Genomic DNA, 22,431 nt, shown 5'->3' with positions numbered 1-22,431 from the left:
GTCGTTGAGTACCTCAGCCTTCTCCATATCCTGGGTAACCAGGTCTCCCGTTTCCTTCCGGAGAGGGCCCACATTTTCCCTAGTCTTTCTTTTATCACCGATGTACCTATAGAGGCTCTTCTTGTTGCCCTTGACGTCCCTGGACAGATTTAATTCTATCAGGGCTTTGGCTTTCCTAACCTGATCCCTGGCTGCTCGGACAATTTCTCTGTATTCCTCCCAGGCCACCTGTCCTTGCTTCCACCCTCTGTAGGCTTCCTGTTGTGTTTGAGTTTGTCCAGGAGCTCCTTGTTCATCCACGCAGGCCTCCTGGTGGTTTTGCCTGACTTCCTCTTTGTTGGGATGCATCGCTCCTGAGCTTGGAGGAGGTGATCCTTGAATATTAACCAGCTTCTTGGGCCCCTCTTCCCTCCAGGGCTGTATCCCATGGTACTCTGCCAAGCAGATTCCCTGAAGAGGCCAAAGTCTGCTCTCCTGAAGTCCAGGGTAGCGAGCTTGCTGTGCGCCCTCCTTGCTTCCCTAAGGATCTTGAACTCCACCATTTCATGGTCACTGCAGCAGCCAAGGCTGCCCTTGAGCTTCACATTCCCCACCAGCCCCTCCTTGTTGGTGAGAACAAGGTCCAGCATAGCACCTCTCCTCGTTGGCTCCTCTATTGAGGAGATTGAAGTAGACGGACACCTGTAAAGTTGAAAGCAGATGACAGACGACTCTTTATTGCTAAAACACACATACTTATAGTCACATATTCTGCAAAGTCACTGTACACGCGCACAAGCATAAATATGATTGGTTATACTAACTCTGTACACGCGCATAAACATAGGACATAATTGGTTATACCAATTAAAACATGCGAAACTTGTCTCAGTCTAATTGGTCAAGATAAACTGCCGAATTGAGGTTCTTTGTGCCAAGTTCCCTTTATCGTGGAATGCGCACCTGTGTTCTTCTAATTGGCATCTTTCTTTTTTTGTCTTCTTGTTTATTCTGTTCAAGGTCTTCTAAAGGCGTCTGGAATGCTCTTGCGACCGTTAGCTAAATATGTGTCCACAATTCCCCCTTTTTGTTTTTTGACAATTAACAACATGCTGTATTGCCCTTTGCAAAAACCTATGAACACAGTTAATTAAACACGCAAAAGCAACATTATACCTAATAAAATACATAAGAATAAAAGAAATGCACACACAAAAAGAGGTTTGATTAATAGCTTTAGCCAGTGTCACCCAAACATTCTTACTGTCCCACGTGTTAAACATGTGGATCAATCACCGTGTCACTGTCATGCTGCTTACTACAGTCAGTGTGTTCCATATCAATCTCAGCATAAGGTTTCGTCCATTTAGTTGGAATCCACTTTGGCCCATTTTCTGTAATGACACAAGCATAACCTCGGCCCCACGTTATTACTTTAAAAGGTCCCCCATTGCTGACGCTCAATATTTTTAACCCAGACTTTCCACCCATTATCAATATTTTGAATCCCACTATTCATTGTTTGAAAATGCCGAACTACAGGGGGAACAACTGACTCTCCACGCAGGTCAAAAAATTCATCACATATATGCTTTCATGAGTCTATTTGAAGGAGGTTCCCCTAATTCCCCGTTTTTTGTTTTTCCAAAAAATCTTTTAATACTTTATGAGTACGTTCAATTATAGCTTGACCTGTGGGAGAATGAGGAATGCCGGTAATATGAGTAACTCCCCATTGCTGAAAAAATTCCTGAGTCCGTTGTGCTATAAAACATGGTCCATTATCTGTTTTTATCTGGGCCGGGACACCCATTACTGCAAATGCTTGTCGTAAGTGTGTTTGTAGATGTCGACTTGTTTCGCCCGCAAGTGCTGTGGCCCATATCATCAAGGAATATGTATCAACAGAACATGAACATAACAATTTTCCAAAAGCTGGTACATGAGTCACATCAGTCTGCCACAATTGCAAGGATTGCAGACCCCTAGGATTTACAGCGCCATCTCCGTGCCAGATAATTTCTGGCACTCAGCACAGGATTGAATGATGGCTTTGGCATCTGCTATAGAAATTTGAAACTGTTTGGCTAATACTTTCGCTGGTTGGTGGAAAAAACTATGAGCTCCACGTGCCTGTAGAAGTTTATTGGGGGGTGGCCCAGTCCATACAGGATTAGCTAGTAAATCAGCTCGTTTATTCCCTTCTGTGATCCATCCAGGCAAACTGGTGTGACTTCGCACATGCATTATATAATAACACTTTGTCCGTTGGTTTAACAGAAATAGCAACATCTTAAATTTTTCAAACAATGTGATGTTATCAATTTCTTTCAAATAAGCCCGTCTCAAGCGTTTTACTACACCTACCACGTATAAAGAATCAGCAATAATATTGACCTCAACATCCTGCCACTTTTTAAATACTTCTATTACAGCTTGAAGTTCCACCACTTGGGGGGAGCCTTCACATGTGACAATGTGATTTTTCCATACCTGACCTTCTTTCCAAACTACTACTACTGCCTTTCCTGTTTTTCCACTGCCATCCGTAAATACTGTAGGACCATCAGTAGGTAACTCTGCACACAATTCTTTTTCTTCTAGTTGTATATTTTGTAGCAAGGTAAACATTTTGTGTGCAGGAAGATGAATATCTATCTTTCCTTGAAATCTGCAAAAGCAATTTGTAAAGTTAGACTATTCTGTAGACACCATTGTAAATATCCTTGAGTCAAAGGAACAATCGTGTGTGGTTCTTGTCCACAAATCTCAATAATCCGATCTCCCCTTTATAATTAATTCTGAAATCATTTCAATTCGAGAAAATATGGTTTTTCGGGCCTGATGAGCTAAAAAGATCCATTCTATTATTAACAAGTCTTTGTGACTCCCCTCCCATTGATATATGATCCCGAGGGGTTGTTTTTCTCGGTTTAAAATGCTAAGATTAATGTCAAGATTTTCTTTAATCCTAAAAGCCTGACTCTGGGATATTATATCTGCTATCTGTTGTAATGCTTGTTTACCTTGAGGGGTCAATTGTCGAGGTGCCGTTAAGGTAGTGTCGCCTCGTAACATTTCAAATAAAGGGGTCAAAGCTCATTATCTATTCCCAACAGCGTTCGAACCCAATTGATTGTCCCCAGTAATTTTTGCACATCATTCAATGTTTCAATCTTGTCTGTAATTTCCAGTTTTTGTGGAACTATAGTTTTTTCTAAAATCTTCCAGCCTAAATATTTCCATGGTTGCATTTTTTGTACCTTTTCTGGTGCTATTTTTAAACCAAAATCAGACAATTGTGTAGTCAATTCTTTGAGCTTTTCGATAACTCTCTTTTCCCTGCATCAAGATATCATCCATATAGTGATAAATAATCAAGTCTGGATTTTGTTGTCTAAACCCTTTTAGAGCTTGGGATACATAGGATTGGCATATGGTTGGAGAATTTTTCATTCCTTGTGGCAGAACTACCCAATGATAACGTTCCATGGGTTCCTGTTTGTTTATGGTGGGGATAGAAAAGGCAAATTTTTCCGCATCTTTTGGGTCTAATATATTGTAAAAACAGTCCTTTAAATCAATAATCAAAATGTTCCATCCTTGTGGAATCATAGTAGGCGTGGGTAACCCTAATTGAAGGGCTCCCATATTTTCCATTACTTCATTTATTTTTCTTAAATCATGCAACAGTCTCCATTTCCCAGATTTTTTTGGAATGACAAAAACTGGTGTATTCCAAGGGCTCGTGGTATTCACCAAGTGCCCTGTTCCAATTGCTCCTGTACTAACTGTTTCAAGATGGCGACCTTAGATTCAGTCAGTCGCGGCCATTGATCTACCCAAATCGGTTCCTCTGTTTTCCATTTTAGTTTTAGGCATGGTCGCCCGTCAATGGCCGCGCCACAAAATTGTCTCCTGTACTAAGCACACATCCCATTTGACTTAATGCATCCCTGCCTATCAGGTTCATAGGGATATTGGTTACATAAGGTTTGATATAAGAAACTGAATTTTGACAAATCAATTGAATCATATATTTGCTTTGTCGAGTTTTTGATAATCCTCCCACACCGAACAGTTTCGAATCCATCTCAGAAAGCTCCCAAGTAACAGGCCAGTCCTCCCACGACAGAACCGTTACATCTGCTCCAGTATCCACTAATGCTTGTAATTTTATTTTTTCTGGCCTGTTTTGCATTTTGTAACTCTACTGATATACTAGGTTTTGTTTTATTGATCTCCATTGACCACATAATTTGAGCTTCTAATCCCGTAGATCCAAACCCTGCATTGCCACGCTGCTTATTAACCTTACATGGTACATTTGCTTTAAAAGGGACTAGCTGTGCAATTCTGCTTCCTTCCTGTATCGATACTGGTGGAGACGGCGTCCAAATCATAGCATAAATGCGACCTGTGTAGTCCGCATCAATCACCCCGGGAAGCACAAAAATTCCTTGTAATGTTATACTAGACCGTCCCAACAACAGGGCACTAAGCCCATTACCTAATGGTCCTTGTGCGTTTACTGGCACACGGTGTACCTGAGAGTTCCATAGGGAGATGGTTTCTATTGTTGAGACATCCACTCCGGCACTTCCAGCTGTTCGGGCTGGCAATTCTGCCAGACATCCTTCTTGGCGCCGTTCTGGGATCCTTTCGGAGCTGTTGGGGTCATCGCACCGCTCCTCGCGCTCTTCTTGTAGTTTCCCGGCGATGGGTACCTCGGGTGGCAGAGCTACACCTTCACTTGTAAACGAGATCTACATTGTTAGCATAATGTCTCCCTTTATGACAACGAGGGCATATATTAGGCCAACTTCCAGTTTGTTTCGCCCCTCTTTACACTGAAATTGCAAATGTCCCGGTTGTCCACATTTATAGCATTTCTTAACATTTTTTGTATCCATTCGCATGGCTACAGCAAAAGCATTGGCCATTAATGTAGTTTTATGCTCCAAAGACCCAACTTTGTTACAGGCCTCTATCATATCTACTAGCGTCACTCTTCCTGGCATCGATTGTAGTATTTTTTTACAGTCTGCATTTGCATTTTCCACGGCCAATTTTATTATCAATGCTTCTTTGGCATCAACATTATCTATTTGCTTTTCAATAGCATCTCGCAGACGATCAATAAAGGACATATAAGGTTCCGTATTACCCTGCCTTATACTTGTAAATGATTGTTGTGGCTTTCCGCTTCAGGCAAGGTTACCATTGCCTTCAGAGCTAAGGAAGCTGATTCTTGTAATGCTTCCACCGGTAGCCTTGCTTGCCTATTAACATCTGCAAAGTCACCAGTCCCCATCATTTGTGCAGAAGTGATCATATACGCGGATCTCCTTCTGGGCGGTCCAAATTTCTTAGTGCTGCTAAATCACATAATTCTGCCCATTTCACCTTCCATAATAGACGCTGAGTCGGGGTTAAAATCATTGTAGCCAATTGTGTACAGTCAAAGCCCGTTAAAATTTGACCAGAAAATATATTCTCCAATAACGCCTGACTAAACGAGCAGACAGTCCATTAGCCATTACTGTTTTCCGTACTTACTGTAACTGGAAAAGCCACAGGATTTAGACCTTCGGTTAACATTTTATCATTTATGTCCTTCCATTGCTTTTTATAGCTTCTCCTGGGGATGTATCTGCCTCATAGGGAGGTGCAGAGGGGATAGGTCTCTGCTCGAGAGGCAGGTTATTTAAAGGTTGATCGTTGCCTCCATTAATGACATCTCCCTCGGTGTTTAATTGCTCATCACTGTCCGAATTATTTACCACCTCGTCACAACACACTTTCTTTTTTTCCAGGGTATCTTCAATTGAAATTTTTACAGCGGCAGCCACCTCCTTTTCTGCCTTAAGGGCTTTCAACGTTTCCAGCACCAATCTCCACGTAGCAGAGATTTTCTGAGCCTTCACGTCCCCACGCGATACAAAGTCCCAAATTACTTTTCCCATTTCTTCCCAATTTGTAACTTCAAAGACTTCTACATTCGAAGTGGGGCACCATGGTCCTTAGCCACTTCAGCATCATACGTAAAGTATTTGAATCATACTTAACCCCTCTCACGAGAGGAATGCGAAAGCATTTGTACAATTGCCCCTTCTTCCACAGACATCTGGGCACCCTTTTAATCCTTCTAGCCGCTCACCTTACTTCCAACAGCAGGGTGATTGATCTCCCGGGAGAAAGTTGTCCGCTCAGTCCAGCTGGCTAGACGATCGTTCGGCTAGAGTCTCCTCCGGACGCACTTCCAGCAATTCCAGCGTTTTCTCGGCCCGCAGTCACGTCGGGGGTCCCATTTGAGGAGATTGAAGTAGACGGACGCCTGTAATCTTGAGAGCAGACACAGACGACTCTTTATTGCTAAAACACACACATACTTATAGTCACATATTCTGCAAAGTCACTGTACACGCACACAAGCATAAAATATGATTGGTTATACTAACTCTGTACACGCGCATAAACATAGGACATAATGGTTATACCAACTAAAACATGCGAAACTTGTCTCAGTCTAATTGGTCAAGATAAACTGCCGAATTGAGGTTCTTGTGCCAAGTTCCCTTTATCGTGGAATGCACACCTGTGTTCTTCTAATTGGCATCTTTCTTTTTTTGTCTTCTTGTTTATTCTGTTCAAGTCTTCTAAAGGCGTCTGGAATGCTCTTGCGACCGTTAGCTAAATATGTGTCCCACTCTATCGCTTGGAGGAGGAAGTTATCAACACATTCCAGGAACCTCCTGGATTGCTTATGCCCTGCTGTTGTCCCTCCACACATATCGGGGTGGTTGAAGTCCCCCATGAGGGCCAGGGTTTGGTGAATGTGAGGCTGCTCCTATCTGTCTATAGAGGGCCTCATCCACTTGGTCTTCCTGGTTTGAGGCCTGTAGCAGACCCCCACTATAATGTCACCTGTCCCTTCCCTCCCTTTAATCCTGACCCATAAGCTCTCAGTCGGCTCCTTATCCATCCCCGGGCGAGCTCCATGCACTCCGCTGGTCTTCGACATAGAGGGCGACACCCCCTCCTCATCTCCCCTGCCTGTCCTTCCTAAAGAGCCTGTATCCTTCCATTCCAACACTCCAGGCATAGGAGCCATCCCACCATGTCTCCATGATGCCAAAAGATCATAGCCCTGCAGCCGTGCGCACGTGCCTAACTCCTCTTGTTTATTCCCCATGCTACATGCGTTTGCATAGAGGCATTTAAGTTGGGCACCTGATGAAGCTGACTTACTGGCTAGAATTCCTTTGTGCTGCTCTTCAGTGCTCTCCTGCTGATCTGTGATCCCTCTCCAGCTCTGGGCATCTATTGCTGGCACTGGCATCAAACTGGTAGGGGTGGGATGGATTGAGGTTCCCCTCCCCCGGCAACTTTAGTTTTAGTTTTAGTTTTCCTAAAAACAAAACTCTGTAAAACACACTTTCATAGGGGGAAGAATCTCTCTGTTTTTTCCCTAATTGCAATTGATACAATATAATGTGCCCTGTTTTCAGAGGAAAATGGGTTGTTAGTCTTGATTTTTGGTATGTATTCACCTAAAATCAATAGCAAGAATAAATCACATGCATTAAAAAAAAAAAAATCAACTCTTAACATGCTCATGCATGCATGCACACACACAGACGGTTTAAAATGTAAGTATTGAGCAAATTCATGATGTCTACATGTGGACAGTGGCAGAAAGAGTAACATTCAATGTTTCATGCAGGAAAGAAAATCAGCTGCAAAATGCATGATGGCACATATCATGTCTTTGAAAAACCCCACTTAATTCCTATTTTGATGTTATAGTGAGGTAGCTTTAAATAGCTGTAATGAAATTAAAAACCTGCAGAGCTAGAATGAAATTACTTCTGACATACACTTTAATCTGTATTCATGTCTCCTTTATACAATTTGGCTATGTCATAGCTCCTATAGGTGATTTACTTTACGCAACACATACCACATACGTAGAAATGTGTAGTCCACAGGACAGTCTGCTGTTTTTCACGCTGCCTTGGCCACTACACCTGCCTTCTCCTTGCCCTTCCCTCTCTGCCCAGACAACGTCCAGCTCTCAAACCTCAGGCAACATCCCCAAGTTACCCATGCTGCTCACACCCATGGTTCATCTTCACCCTTCAGTAGAGAACATACCAAATCTTAAATCTGAATACAAACTGATTATAATTTTCCCACCAACTAGGGACCTGTATATTTGGCCCCAAGATAAGTACAGATTCTGCATTAGAGGATGGGTTATGAAAAAGTGCCAATATATTTATAACATCTTCTTGGACAATAAAACCAGTGTTGGGGACACATGCATAGGTGTGCTGCTTTTTTGGTGTTTTACTGGCATTCTTTTATGATGACCTCGATATCACCGTCAAAAATGAGTGCCACCACCCAGAAGCAATGTCGCCGTTTCTGCACGGGGCTGCCATGCCATCATACAGCAGCATGGCTCAGCACCTGCTGCTGCTGTTTGTCAAAGGTCAGAGAAATCAAAGTGAGGAAGGAGAGAGCAGGAACAGACAGTAGGTTATGATAGAGAAGTCATGGAGTGTTTAGGGACTGTTATATTATATATTATATAATATATATATTATACAACAATAACAACATTATCAGTGGTCGCTACACCAAAGGGCACTCAGCCTCGCTCAGCCCTTTGGCCAGCTGTGGGGAAGGAGGAGGGAGGCAGGAGAGGGAGTGAGGCATGGCGGATGCTGTGGGAATCCCGTGAGCGCAGGGCTGCAGCCACCACAAACCCTCCCCTCGGGTGCCCCCCGGCCGGCCTCTCCGCCAGCTCCCGCTAGGCTGCCGGCGCTCCGCGGCGGGCCCCGCCGTCAGCGAGGCCCGGGCTGGCGCGAGGCCTGCAGCGGGCGGTGAGGCGGGCGCCCCTTGCCGACGGGCGGAGCGGCGCCGCGCCCCGGCGCGGGACCAGCTCGGCTGCGGGTACAGGGATAAAGGGACGTGAAATGGCAGCGCAACACAGACGCTTCCCGGCCGACGCCGCAGGAGGTGCGGTGCAGTGGCACGGCACGGCACAGGAGGAGAGGGGTGTCTGCCCCACTCCGCGGCTCCCGCGTCGCCGAGCGACTCTCCGCAGCCCGCGTGGGAGCTACTGCCTGCCCTGCCCTCCCGGGGCCCGCCGCCGGCCTCGCTCCCCCAGGCCGCGCTGCTCCTCCGCGACTGCCGGCGCTCGGGCTGGACCGGGCTTGGGGCCGCGGAGGGCAGCGCATCCGCCGAACCGGCAGCGCCCGGCTTCCCGCTAGCTCCGTCCCTGCTTTCCGCTTCAGCGCAGGCAAACCGTGCCGCGCCCCCCCGCCAGGGCGCCCCGTATCGCCCGACCTTTCCCCAGTCCCCCCGTCTCCACAGCCCCGAGAAGAGTTTGCAAAGCGCCACACCCTCCCCGCCTCCTCCGGGGAGCATCCCGGGAGTTGTAGTCTTTCTTCCCCGCCCTGGTGGCGGCGGGAGCAGGGCAGTGGGACTACAGCTCCCGAGGGTGCGCGGGAGGGAGGGCGGTGCCGGGGGAGGAGCGGGGACAGCTCCGGTGCTGATCGCGAGGAGGATTTGTCAACAGAGCCCGGGTGGGCGGCGGGCGGCGGCGGTTGGCGTGCGCGAGCGAGCGACGAGCGGCAGCGGAGCGAGAGGCGGGCCGCGCCCGGCGATGAGGCACGAAGCGCCCATGCAGGTCGGTCCCCAGGCCGGAGCCAAGCGAGCGGCGAGGGGGGCGGCGGGCGCAGCGCGGCCGAGAGCTGGGCGCCCCGGCGCCCGCGGGACGGGGCAGGAGCCCCTCCGCCCTGCAGCGGCATGGCGGGGCCGCCGGGCTGGGCTCTCCCGCTGGTGGCCGGGGAGTGTGAGAGGGGAGGGGGTGAGGACGCCCCTTGCGTGAGGGGGTCCGGGGGGGTGCGTGAAGGGTTCCGGGGGTGCGTGAGGCGGCTCCGCGGTGTGTGTGAGGGGCCCGGGGAGGGGGTCGCATCCCTGTGAGAGGGGCCTCGGCGGGCGGGGGGCGACCGCAGCCCGTCGCGGGGCGGGGGTGCGGTGGGGCCGCCCCGTCCCCCACGCAGCGCGGCTCCCCGGCCCGGGGGGCATCCCGAGCGGGAGGCTGGGCGGCACGGCCCTGCGGTGGCCGCCACCCCGCCGCGATGGCCGCACGTGGGTTTCGGGTCTCATACGGGCGAACCAAACAGTCTTTTACAGATACTGACTGCCCTTTGAGTGTTGGTCGCAGCTCCCCTGGGAGTGAAAGGATGTAAGTTGTTAGGTGATGAGATGTAACAAGGTCCTACCTGGATGCACAGGAAGTTGGCACGATATCTCCACCTGTTTATTCAAGGAGCAGTTATCCATCTGCACTAGGGAAAGATGGTTCATTGCTGGAATCGGGGTAGCAAAGAGGTGGCCCCTTTTCAGCAGTTTTATATATGGAAAAATATAATGCCCCTTAGCACTGGAGAAACAGATGATATACAGATACTAGTTACATTACACAGTTCTTAGCAGTTTCTAGGTAGTTGTTTCAAAACAGTTTATGCTGGTGTACTGTACTTCAGTTATTTATTAGGACCTATTTATAATATCATGCAGGAGCTCTGGGGACCCCAGACTATACACTCAAACACATGACTTTTTTAATAGAAGAACAGTCATGTTACCAGTGGATTGGTAACAATCAATCCTGCTTATTTTATACAATGCAAAGAGCACTTTTGCAGTCTGCTGTGATTTAAGTTATGAACTGCAGCTCTGTTAGCTAATATTTTTCATGCTGGATATCTGCTCTGGCAGTAATAGAATTTCAGCTTGAAGGGAAGATCTGCATCCTCTTCAATAAGCATGTTCGAAAAGAAATCTGAAATCTTAAGTTTTGATATGGAGTTGGGTTTGTTTGACTTTGGACAGAGACTGATAATCTCATAAATCTTTTGCAGAGCAATTGCTCAGATATCACATGCTGAAACCTTTCAACCAAAGAGGTGCTCTAGAAATAAACCCTTCTTCAGTAAGAATGTCTTTCAGTTTTCTGATTGGAGAACAGCAATATTAGGATGCTGTTTAAGATGCCTAGTTCTGCATGCTGCATGCATGTATTGGGAATGTTTATGTGGTATTTGCTATTTATTTACATATGATTATTGAGATACTGAAGTCATGTTTAGTATGTATTGGCTTTGGAGAGCAAATTTTGCTAGTAAAGGATGACAAATACAGATTGGTCACTATTGTATTTGACATTTGACAGGTGTTGAATTCAGTGACGTTGTTAAATAGTTGTGGAAACAAAATGGTGGTACAACATTAAAATAAAATCTAAAGAAAGGACAGTCCAGATAAAAAAAAATGTACTTGACATATCGGAGAACAGCTTCTTGGGTTTTTTATATGATTGTCAGTGCAAATGGAATTATTGTTAAACAGAATTGAATAAAAGTCATCAGAAATCAGAGCCTTAGGATAAAAAGAGACAGCAAGGAGCTATAAAAACCCCTATAAATCTACTTTTTCAAGGTTGGTGAAATGGTCAAACAATGTCTATTTTTAAGCATATCTCATCCAAAATTATAATCACAAGCATCTGGATTTTTCCAAGATGTGGAAATGCAGTCTGGCAGATGAGGTTTGATTCCCACTTGTAGTTTTTGTATGTTTTTTTTCTTTCTTCTACTTACACCATTCCCAGCATACTCAAATATTATTCTTATTAAAGATTGAAGTAAAACACTATTCTATTGTGGGTTCTTCTTCTTAAGTGTCTTTTCTTTTCCAACATTAGGCTAGTATGGTTGGTCCTTGTTCAAATGTGGTTTAGAGTGGCTGAATTAATTTCATATAGGAAAATTAACTATGAATAGCTCAATATTATGAATTGCCTTTTTTACTTCTGATTTTAGAACGGATACTACAATCTGCAGCAGAATAAATACAGCACAACTACTAGTACTGTATAATAGAGAGCTGCCAACTTTGACCTCTGTTATTTAAACTGATATCTGCAATACACAGATATGCAATATGAATGTAAAGTAAAACCTCCACTGTGTCTTCAAAATAATGTATGTCTGTTCTATATGCAATTCTGGTTAGCACAGAGAAAAATCTCCCACATTTGAAAGGTCTAGTTTCAAAAAGCTTGGAATGTAACTAAGCAGAAAACTTGTCCTGGTTTCAGCTGTGATAGAGTTAATTGTCTTGTCTTCCTAGTAGCTGGTACGGTGCTATGTTTTGAGTTCAGTATGAGAAGAATGTTGATAACACTGATGTTTTCAGTTGTTGCTAAGTAATGTTTAGTCTAAAGTCAAGGATTTTTCAGCTTCTCATGCCCAGCCAGCGAGAAAGCTGGAGGGGCACAGGACACAGCCAGGGCAGCTGACCCAAAGTGGCCAACAGGGTATTCCATACCATGTGACGTCCCATCTAGTATATAAACTGGGGGAGTGGGGGCGGGGGGATCGCCGCTCGGGAACTAACTGGATGTCAATCGGCAGGTGGTGAGCAATTGTGTTGTGCATCACTTGTATATTCCAATCCTTTTATTATTACTGTTGTCATTTTATTAGTGTTATCATTACCATTATTAGTTTCTTCTTTTTCTGTTCTATTAAACTGTTCTTATCTCAACCCATGAGTTTTACTTCTTTCCCGATTTTCTCCCCCATTCCACTGGGTGGGGGGAGTGAGTGAGCGGCTGCGTGGTGCTTAGTTGCTGGCTGGGGTTAAACCATGACAGTTTGCTATGTTTAAGGATTTTCATGCTTGATAGAAACTAATGCATGCTTTTTTTTTCTCCCATCAGAGCTTCCTCTTGTCTAGGATGGATCTTGTGATTAATAGTATAGAAATGCATGGACAGTAAAAGAATAGTTCTTCTGATATACAGAAAGCTTAGGATGAAGACATTTTGCCATGAATAGAAAGCTTGTTGCAAAAGCATTACATAAGCAATACATTTAATCTGTAATTTAAGTGCATTTTTTAATTTGATGATGCATGCACTGCTACTAAATATCTCTACAGATATATGTACAATTCCAAGTATGGGGTTTAGTTCCATGATTTCTATAACCTATATAAACTACCCATCATGATGAATATATACTGCTTTGGTCTTCCTCTTGAATGGTATGCAGACTCTGAGCGTAAAGCCCTTACTCAGGAAACAGCTGAGCAGATGTTTTTAAGATTTTTAAAGTTACACTTTGAACCAAAGACTTTGCTGAAAGACTTAAAGAACTCCCACCTTCAGCTCCAGGTGGCAGCTTGTCCCTTGCCTGCAGAGGATCACTGGACATGTAGATGCATAGTGGTGTGAGTGCTCAGATTAGGTGATGACTGGAGACAAGGGTAAGAGGCTGTTTCTCTGCAGCCCCAGGACATGTATCAAAGGGAGATGCCTTCACCTGTATGAAATGCCTGTTTGATCTCCACGGACCAGGGTGAGCTTACTGGAGACAAGACAGTGTGCTATGCAATAGAAAATGAAAAACACAGTGCAAGTTTTCCCTTTTCTATACTCCAACAAAATCATTGCATGTAGTATCTGAGGATGCAGGAAATGTGATGGCATATCTGGTGCTGTGACCCGGTAGCCATGGCAACTACAGTGCAAAGACAGATTAACCCAGTGCTCATTTCCATCAACGGCAGAACTGTAGCGATTTATGGTGGTCCCTTATCCACAAAATTAAAAGCTGCATTTCAGTTCTGTGTTACAGTTTTAGTGGTTGCGGTTTAACAGGGAAGAGACCGACAGTATCTTCTATACTGAGAAACAGAAGAAAAAAAATAAAAATCACTGACAGGAACTGTTTACTTGTCTTTCATTGTAATGCAGACCTGTCAAGTCTCACGTGCTGAGCATCAGACTTGCTCTTTTAGCCACTGCTTTCTCATTCCCCACTGTGGCACTTCCAGTTCATGTATCAGCAGCGTGCTGTCATGTGGCCTGACGTGTGAGTCTCATCTGTTGGGATTTTAAGGACTTGCAGAATCTGGCAAGGTCACAAAACCAAGCATCTATACAGCAGTGAAGCATCTTCACCTGTTGCAAATATAACAACTTCCATGGTTTACCCCATGACAAGATTCTGTGTAGTTTGTCTTCTAGCCCAAGACAAGAAGTCGCAACAGATTTTTTTTCAATGGGTATCTGAGATCTATGCTTGAGACAAATCTTGTCTTGTTTCAATGCCACATCTGCTCTCAACAGAATTTCTAGTTTCATTTCAGAACTGTCAATTTATGCTTGCCTTCTTGATTAAATATTGTTAAAAACTATCATTGGAAAGAAACATCCCTGAGATCTTTAACAACCATTTTCTTGCTCTCTACATTTCCTGTTTACCTAGTCAAATATAAAGATCCCATACTTTCTTTTTTTTAAAGAAAATCCTAAAGAAGGCATACCTCAACACTTACATTTTGCAAGCATAATCCAGACTTGCAAACATGACAGACTGAGTCAGGGTGAATGACCTCTATTGCTTAGTGAAAGACCTGTGACTCCTTTTTTTCTTTTCTCTGCATCCAAAGTCTAATACCAGGATAAGTCAAATGGCATGCAGGAGTAAAAGAAATACTGTGTTCTAAAAGGTCAAGGGAAAAAAGAAAGCTATTTGACATTAAGGAAGAGAACATGAGAGAAAACATTGTCAAGATATATAGATATTTCAAAATGGTTGGCATTTTGTACCTAGCAGGAACCTTTATTTTCTTAAATCAAAAACTGAAAGGATTTGTATTTCAGTCTAAAAATAACAAGAGAGGAACAACGATCATTAGTTAAGTCTCTTTCCCTTATTTCTCTCCCTCTTAACCTAGGTTTCTTCTACTTCTGAATCTTAATTATTTGTTAATTTTATAGCATGGCCTACACTTTGAAAGTTTTGAAAGCACAGAAAATACTTGCTCCCAATACATGCATTGAACCTGTGAAAGAAAAGTTACATTGCATTTATATTCTTTTTACTTATGTAGGCCTCTAGCGAGAAATTGAGTAACACCTTTATTAAAAATGTGTCCATAATTTCAGAATTCACTCATCCAACACAACTCAGTTGCATACAAATCGGCTGTCTCCTGATGCCATTGTTAATACAAGATTTCTTATATTTAGTATGCAGCCCTGAAAGTTATTGTTTATCTTTGATGTACTGTAAAATTAGTGTTTTAGGCAAAAAAACCCAACCCTGTGTTACAAAGACAGAAATATGTCCTAAAATCACACTATTCTACATCTAGATAAGCCAGATTGACTCCTAGCTATCTCACAGGCAGCATGCTCATTCTAGGTTAGCTTTTGTAATTACATATGTTATTTGAATTACTATATGCCATCACCCAAGGAATATGAAAATTTCTCCTTTTTTCTTTAGTCCAAATTACCGAATAATAACTTCTTCTGTGTATTTCATGATCCAGCATTTGGTATGAAAAAAAATTCACTCTTGTGTTAGCAAATGAAAAGGAGGTAGTATAATCAGAGCAGTCACTGAAAACCTGAACTGATGTTCATGACTACTTCTGCAGTGTTTTCTTAGCATAATATTACTTCTGGTTAAAAGAATTACATATTTTACTAAACTACGTCCCTTGTATGTTAGCACCTGGTGAAAATACCTAGTTGTCCTGGTTTCAGCTGGGATAGAATTAATTGTCTTCCTAGTAGCTGGTACAGTGCTATGTTTTTGAGTTGTTAGGTATGAGAAGAATGTTGATAACACTGATGTTTTCAGTTGTTGCTAAGTAGTGTTTAGTCTAAAGTCAAGGATTTCTCAGCTTCTGATGCCCAGCCAACAAGAAGGCTGGAGGGGCACAAGAAGTTGGCACAGGACACAGCCAGGGCAGCTGACCCAAAGTGGCCAACAGGGTATTCCATACCATGTGACGTCCCATCTAGTATATAAACTGGGGGGAGTGGGGGTGGGGGGATTGCCGCTCGGGGACTAACTGGGCATTGGTCAGTGAGTGGTGAGCAATTGCATTGTGCATCACTTGTTTTGTATATTCCAATCCTTTTATTATTATTATTGTAATTTTAATATTGTTATTATTATCATTATTAGCTTCTTCCTTTCTGTTCTATTAAACTGTTCTTATCTCAACTCATGAGTTTTACTTCTTTTCCCAATTCTCTCCCCTATCCTACTGGGTGTGGGGGGGGGAAGTGAGTGAGCGGCTGCGTGGTGCTTAGTTGCTGACTGGGGTTAAACCATGACACTAGTTCATAGTAATTATGTACAAAAGAGAGCTTCAAGCACACCTTGTTCCAAAAATGTTAACATATTGTAACCCAGTGATTAGTAATCAACAGAAATTCCTGCCCCACGAAAACAGTGCTTTGCGGACAAAAGTATTCAGGAATATTGTCACAGCATACCACTGGACTAGGATGCTTGAGGTACAAAATGTTCCCATACCATCTTCAAAAGTCTCTGAAGAAGACAGAAAGAAAAGGACAAAGTAACTGCCAGAAGATAAATAATAAACAAAACCTGAGGAATTAAAAAAAAATAGTATCATCTCTTCAACCACACACAACACAAATCTCAGCATTACTTCTTGAGTTTTTGTCTTTTAAAAATTAAACAAACAGAAAAGTATTGTTTATGCAGAGATGCTGTTTACCTTAACATTAAAAAAAAAAAAAAGATGATCCAATACTTTAAAAAAGGACATATGACAATCTAAAAAGTAATCCTGCTTTATGTTCTACTGATAGTTCCCTGTATGGAGGTTTTAGGTGAGAGATTGCTTAGAGACATCAATACTAAGATAAATGCCAATATAAAAAAAAAATGTGGAAGATTGTTGTCTTGGGATAAATTTGGGAAACCAGCATCATTTAAGTCTTGCAATTTCTAATACAGTATCTGCAGTAAATCCACTTAAAAAATTTAATAGAATAATAAATCCAGAGTATCTGCTTTCCAATTCTATAACTAATAGCTTCTCTGAATATTTTAATCTATTGTTTCAATTAACTATTCAGCTAAGATTTAAAATGCCATTCCAAAATGAGAATTGGTTTATGGAAAGCTATAGTTTAATATATTTATGACTGTGTAATATATTTCTAATACTTTCATAGAATCATAGAATGGTTTGGGTTGGAAGGGACCTTAAAGAACATCTAGTTCCAACCCCCCTGATGTGGGCAGGGACACCTTCCACTAGACCAGGTTGCTCAAAGCCCCATCCAGCCTGGCCTTGAACACTGCCAGAGAAGGGACATCCACAACCTCTCTGGGCAACCTGTTCCAGTGCCTCACCACCCTCACAGTAAAGTTCTTCCTTGCATCTAGTCTAAATCTACCCTCTTTCAGTTTAAAGCCATTATCCCTTGTCCTATCACTACATGCCCTTGTAAAAAGTCCCTCTCCGGCTTTCATGTAAGCCCCCTTTAGGTACTGGAAGGCTGCAATAAGGTCTCCCTGGAGCCTTCTCTTCTCCAGGCTGAACAACCCCAACTCTCTCAGCCTGTCTTCATAGGAGAGGTGCTCCAGCCCTCGGATCATTTTTGTGGCCCTCCTCTGGACTCACTCCAACAGGTCCATGTCCTTCTTACATTTGGGGCCCCAGAGCTGAACGCAGTACTCCAGGTGGGGTCTCACAAGAGCAGAGTAGAGGGGCAGAATCACCTCCCTCGACCTGCTGGTTACGCTTCTTTTGATGCAGCCCAGGATGTGATTGGCCTTCTGGGCTGCAAACGCACATTGTTGGGTCACATTGAGCTTCTCATCAACCAACACCCCTAAGTCCTTCTCCTCAGGGCTGCTCTCAATCCACTCATCGCCCAGCCTGTACTGATACTGGGGGTTGCCCCAACCCAGGTGCAGGACCTTGCACTTGGCCTTCTTGGACCTCATGAGGTTCGCACAGGCCCACCTCTCAAGCCTGTCAAGATCCCTCTGAATGGCATCCTTTCCCTCCAGCATGTCAACCGCACCACACAGCTTGGTGTCATCAGCAAACTTGCTGAGGGTGCACTCAGTCCCACTGTCCATGTTGCCGACAAAGATGATAAACAGCGTCGGTCCCAATACCAGCCCCTGAGGAATGCCACTCGTCACTGATCTCCACTTGGACATCGAGCCGTTGACTGCAACTCTCTGAGTGTGACCATCCAGCCAATTCCTTATCCACCGAGTGGTCCATCCGTCAAATCCATGTCTCTCCAATTTAGAGACAAGGATGTCATGTGGGACAGTGTCAAATGCTTTGCACAAGTCCAGGTAGATGATGTCCGTTGCTCTTCCCTTATCCACCAATGCTGTAACCCTGTTGTAGAAGGCCACCAAGTTTGTCAGGCACAATTTGCCTTTAGTGAAGCCATGTTGGCTGACACCAACCACCTCCTTATTTTCCATGTGCCCTAACATAGTATCCAGGAGGATCTGCTCCATGATCTTGATGGGCACAGAGGTGAGACTGACTGGCCTGTAGTTCCCTGGGTCTTCCTTTTTTCCCCTTTTTAAAAATGGGGGTTATGTTTCCCCTTTTCCAGTCTGTGGGAACTTCACCGGACTGCCACAACTTCTCAAATATGATGGACAGTGGTGTTACAGAGGCTCACACAATCAAATCCAACAGGTGTTAAAAATCAGATTTATTCTTCAGTAAAAAAATTAGTTAAAACTCCAATAATATTAGTAAACCACAGGCTCAGTGATGTAAGGGGAATGAGTACTACACAGCCGACTTAAGAATTCTTAAGGTTTAAAAGTGATGACTCAAAATGTGCATATCACTCACCTAAAAGATGAGGGCTCTCAACCTCGAGGAGTTACCTAGGGCAGTGTCCTGACCCAAGGGGAGAGTCCCCGACTGCAGACCCGCTGCTCTGAGGAGGACTGACTCAAAAATGTCCTCCAGCAGGGCCCCATTTATACCCTTGTCGAATCTGATCTGTGGTCTTTTTAATCCCCATTGGCCAAAAGGTCAACACTTCCGTGTACCTGACACATATCTCGATTGGCCAGTTCGGCTTTCAACCTCCGGCCTCTAGGGTTTGTTTTTTTTTCCTCTTCTCCCTGCCCGGAGAAGTTTTGTTTCCTGTTGGGGTGGGTGCACCTGCCACAAGTTGCTTAGCCACTTCATTCACCAGTTCCCTCAGGACCCGCGGATGCATCTCATCAGGTCCCATGGACTTGTGCACCTTCAGGTTCTTTAGATGGTTTCAAACCTGATCTTCTACTACAGTGGGTGGTTCTTCATTCTCCCAGTCCCTGCCTTTGCCTTCTGCGACTTGGGCGGGGTGGCTGGAGCACTTGCCGGTGAAGACTGAGGCAAAAAGTCGTTGAGTACCTCAGCCTTCTCCATATCCTGGGTAACCAGGTCTCCCGTTTCCTTCCGGAGAGGGCCCACATTTTCCCTAGTCTTTCTTTTATCACCGATGTACCTATAGAGGCTCTTCTTGTTGCCCTTGACGTCCCTGGACAGATTTAATTCTATCAGGGCTTTGGCTTTCCTAACCTGATCCCTGGCTGCTCGGACAATTTCTCTGTATTCCTCCCAGGCCACCTGTCCTTGCTTCCACCCTCTGTAGGCTTCCTGTTTGTGTTTGAGTTTGTCCAGGAGCTCCTTGTTCATCCACGCAGGCCTCCTGGTGGTTTTGCCTGACTTCCTCTTTGTTGGGATGCATCGCTCCTGAGCTTGGAGGAGGTGATCCTTGAATATTAACCAGCTTTCTTGGGCCCCTCTTCCCTCCAGGGCTGTATCCCATGGTACTCTGCCAAGCAGATTCCCTGAAGAGGCCAAAGTCTGCTCTCCTGAAGTCCAGGGTAGCGAGCTTGCTGTGCGCCCTCCTTGCTTCCCTAAGGATCTTGAACTCCACCATTTCATGGTCACTGCAGCCAAGGCTGCCCTTGAGCTTCACATTCCCCACCAGCCCCTCCTTGTTGGTGAGAACAAGGTCCAGCATAGCACCTCTCCTCGTTGGCTCCTCTATTGAGGAGATTGAAGTAGACGGACACCTGTAAAGTTGAAAGCAGATGACAGACGACTCTTTATTGCTAAAACACACACATACTTATAGTCACATATTCTGCAAAGTCACTGTACACGCGCACAAGCATAAAATATGATTGGTTATACTAACTCTGTACACGCGCATAAACATAGGACATAATTGGTTATACCAATTAAAACATGCGAAACTTGTCTCAGTCTAATTGGTCAAGATAAACTGCCGAATTGAGGTTCTTTGTGCCAAGTTCCCTTTATCGTGGAATGCGCACCTGTGTTCTTCTAATTGGCATCTTTCTTTTTTTGTCTTCTTGTTTATTCTGTTCAAGGTCTTCTAAAGGCGTCTGGAATGCTCTTGCGACCGTTAGCTAAATATGTGTCCACAATTCCCCCTCTTTGTTTTTTTGACAATTAACAACATGCTGTATTGCCCTTTGCAAAAACCTATGAACACAGTTAATTAAACACAGCAAAAGCAACATTATACCTAATAAAATACATAAGAATAAAAGACTGTTCAGGTAATGCAATGACACACAAAAGAGGTTTGATTAATAGCTTTAGCCAGTGTCACCCAAACATTCTTACTGTCCCACGTGTTAAACAATGTGGATCAATCACCAGTGTCACTGTCATGCTGCTTACTACAGTCAGTGTGTTCCATATCAATCTCAGCATAAGGTTTCGTCCATTTAGTTGGAATCCACTTTGGCCCATTTTCTGTAATGACACAAGCATAACCTCGGCCCCACGTTATTGCTTTAAAAGGTCCCTCCCATTGCTGACGCTCAATATTTTTAACCCAGACTTTCCACCCATTATCAATATTTTGAATCCCACTATTCATTGTTTGAAAATGCCGAACTACAGGGGGACAACTGACTCTCCACGCAGGGTCAAAAAATTCATCACATATATTGCTTTCATGAGTCTATTTGAAGGAGGTTCCCCTAATTCCCCCGTTTTTTGTTTTTCCAAAAAATCTTTTAATACTTTATGAGTACGTTTGATTATAGCTTGACCTGTGGGAGAATGAGGAATGCCGGTAATGAGTAACTCCCCATTGCTGAAAAAATTCCTGAGTCCGTTGTGCTATAAAACATGGTCCATTATCTGTTTTTATCTGGGCCAGGACACCCATTACTGCAAATGCTTGTCGTAAGTGTTTGTAGATGTCGACTTGTTTCGCCCGCAAGTGCTGTGGCCCATATCATCAAGGAATATGTATCAACAGAAACATGAACATAACACAATTTTCCAAAAGCTGGTACATGAGTCACATCAGTCTGCCACAATTGCAAGGATTGCAGACCCCTAGGATTTACAGCGCCATCTCCGTGCCCAGATAATTTCTGGCACTCAGCACAGGATTGAATGATGACTTTGGCATCTGCTATAGAAATTTGAAACTGTTTGGCTAATACTTTCGCTGGTTGGTGGAAAAAACTATGAGCTCCACGTGCCTGTAGAAGTTTATTGGGGGGTGGCCCAGTCCATACAGGATTAGCTAGTAAATCAGCTCGTTTATTCCCTTCTGTGATCCATCCAGGCAAACTGGTGTGACTTCGCACATGCATTATATAATAACACTTTGTCCGTTGGTTTAACAGAAATAGCAACATCTTAAATTTTTCAAACAATGTGATGTTATCAATTTCTTTCAAATAAGCCCATCTCAAGCGTTTTACTACACCTACCACGTATAAAGAATCAGCAATAATATTGACCTCAACATCCTGCCACTTTTTAAATACTTCTATTACAGCTTGAAGTTCCACCACTTGGGGGAGCTTTCACATGTGACAATGTGATTTTTCCATACCTGACCTTCTTTCCAAACTACTACTGCCTTTCCTGTTTTTCCACTGCCATCCGTAAATACTGTAGGACCATCAGTAGGTAACTCTGCACACAATTCTTTTTCTTCTAGTTGTATATTTTGTAGCAAGGTAAACATTTTGTGTGCAGGAAGATGAATATCTATCTTTCCTTCGAAATCTGCAAAGCAATTTGTAAAGTTAGACTATTCTGTAGACACCATTGTAAATATCCTTGAGTCAAAGGAACACAATCGTGTGTGGTTCTTGTCCACAAATCTCAATAATCCGACGTCTCCCCTTTATAATTAATTCTGAAATCATTTCAATTCGAGAAAATATGGTTTTTGGGCCTGATGAGCTAAAAAGATCCATTCTATTATTAACAAGTCTTTGTGACTCCCCTCCCATTGATATATGATCCCGAGGGGTTGTTTTTCTCGGTTTAAAATGCTAAGATTAATGTCAAGATTTTCTTTAATCCTAAAAGCCTGACTCTGGGATATTATATCTGCTATCTGTTGTAATGCTTGTTTACCTTGAGGGGTCAATTGTCGAGGTGCCGTTAAGGTAGTGTCGCCTCGTAACATTTCAAATAAAGGGGTCAAAGCTCATTATCTATTCCCAACAGTGTTGAACCCAATTGATTGTCCCCAGTAATTTT

The 22,431-nt window shown here is 43.8% G+C and overlaps 1 protein-coding gene across 1 annotated transcript in view; it reads left to right on the top strand.

Annotated features, from left to right (window-relative positions):
- The first annotated feature begins 9,529 nt into the window (after positions 1 to 9,529).
- Positions 9,530 to 22,431, top strand: part of LOC121232881 (ras-related protein Rab-3C-like) — a 208,784-nt gene continuing 195,882 nt past the window's right edge. The window contains 1 exon segment of the mRNA XM_041121391.1: positions 9,530 to 9,679. Within this exon segment, the coding sequence (XP_040977325.1) occupies positions 9,656 to 9,679 (24 nt within the window). The 5' untranslated portion in view covers positions 9,530 to 9,655.

This window comes from Aquila chrysaetos (genome assembly GCF_900496995.4).
Source record: "Aquila chrysaetos chrysaetos chromosome W unlocalized genomic scaffold, bAquChr1.4 W_unloc_1, whole genome shotgun sequence".
NCBI classification, from domain to species: Eukaryota; Metazoa; Chordata; class Aves; order Accipitriformes; family Accipitridae; genus Aquila; species Aquila chrysaetos.
This window is presented reverse-complemented; position numbering and strand designations above follow the sequence as displayed.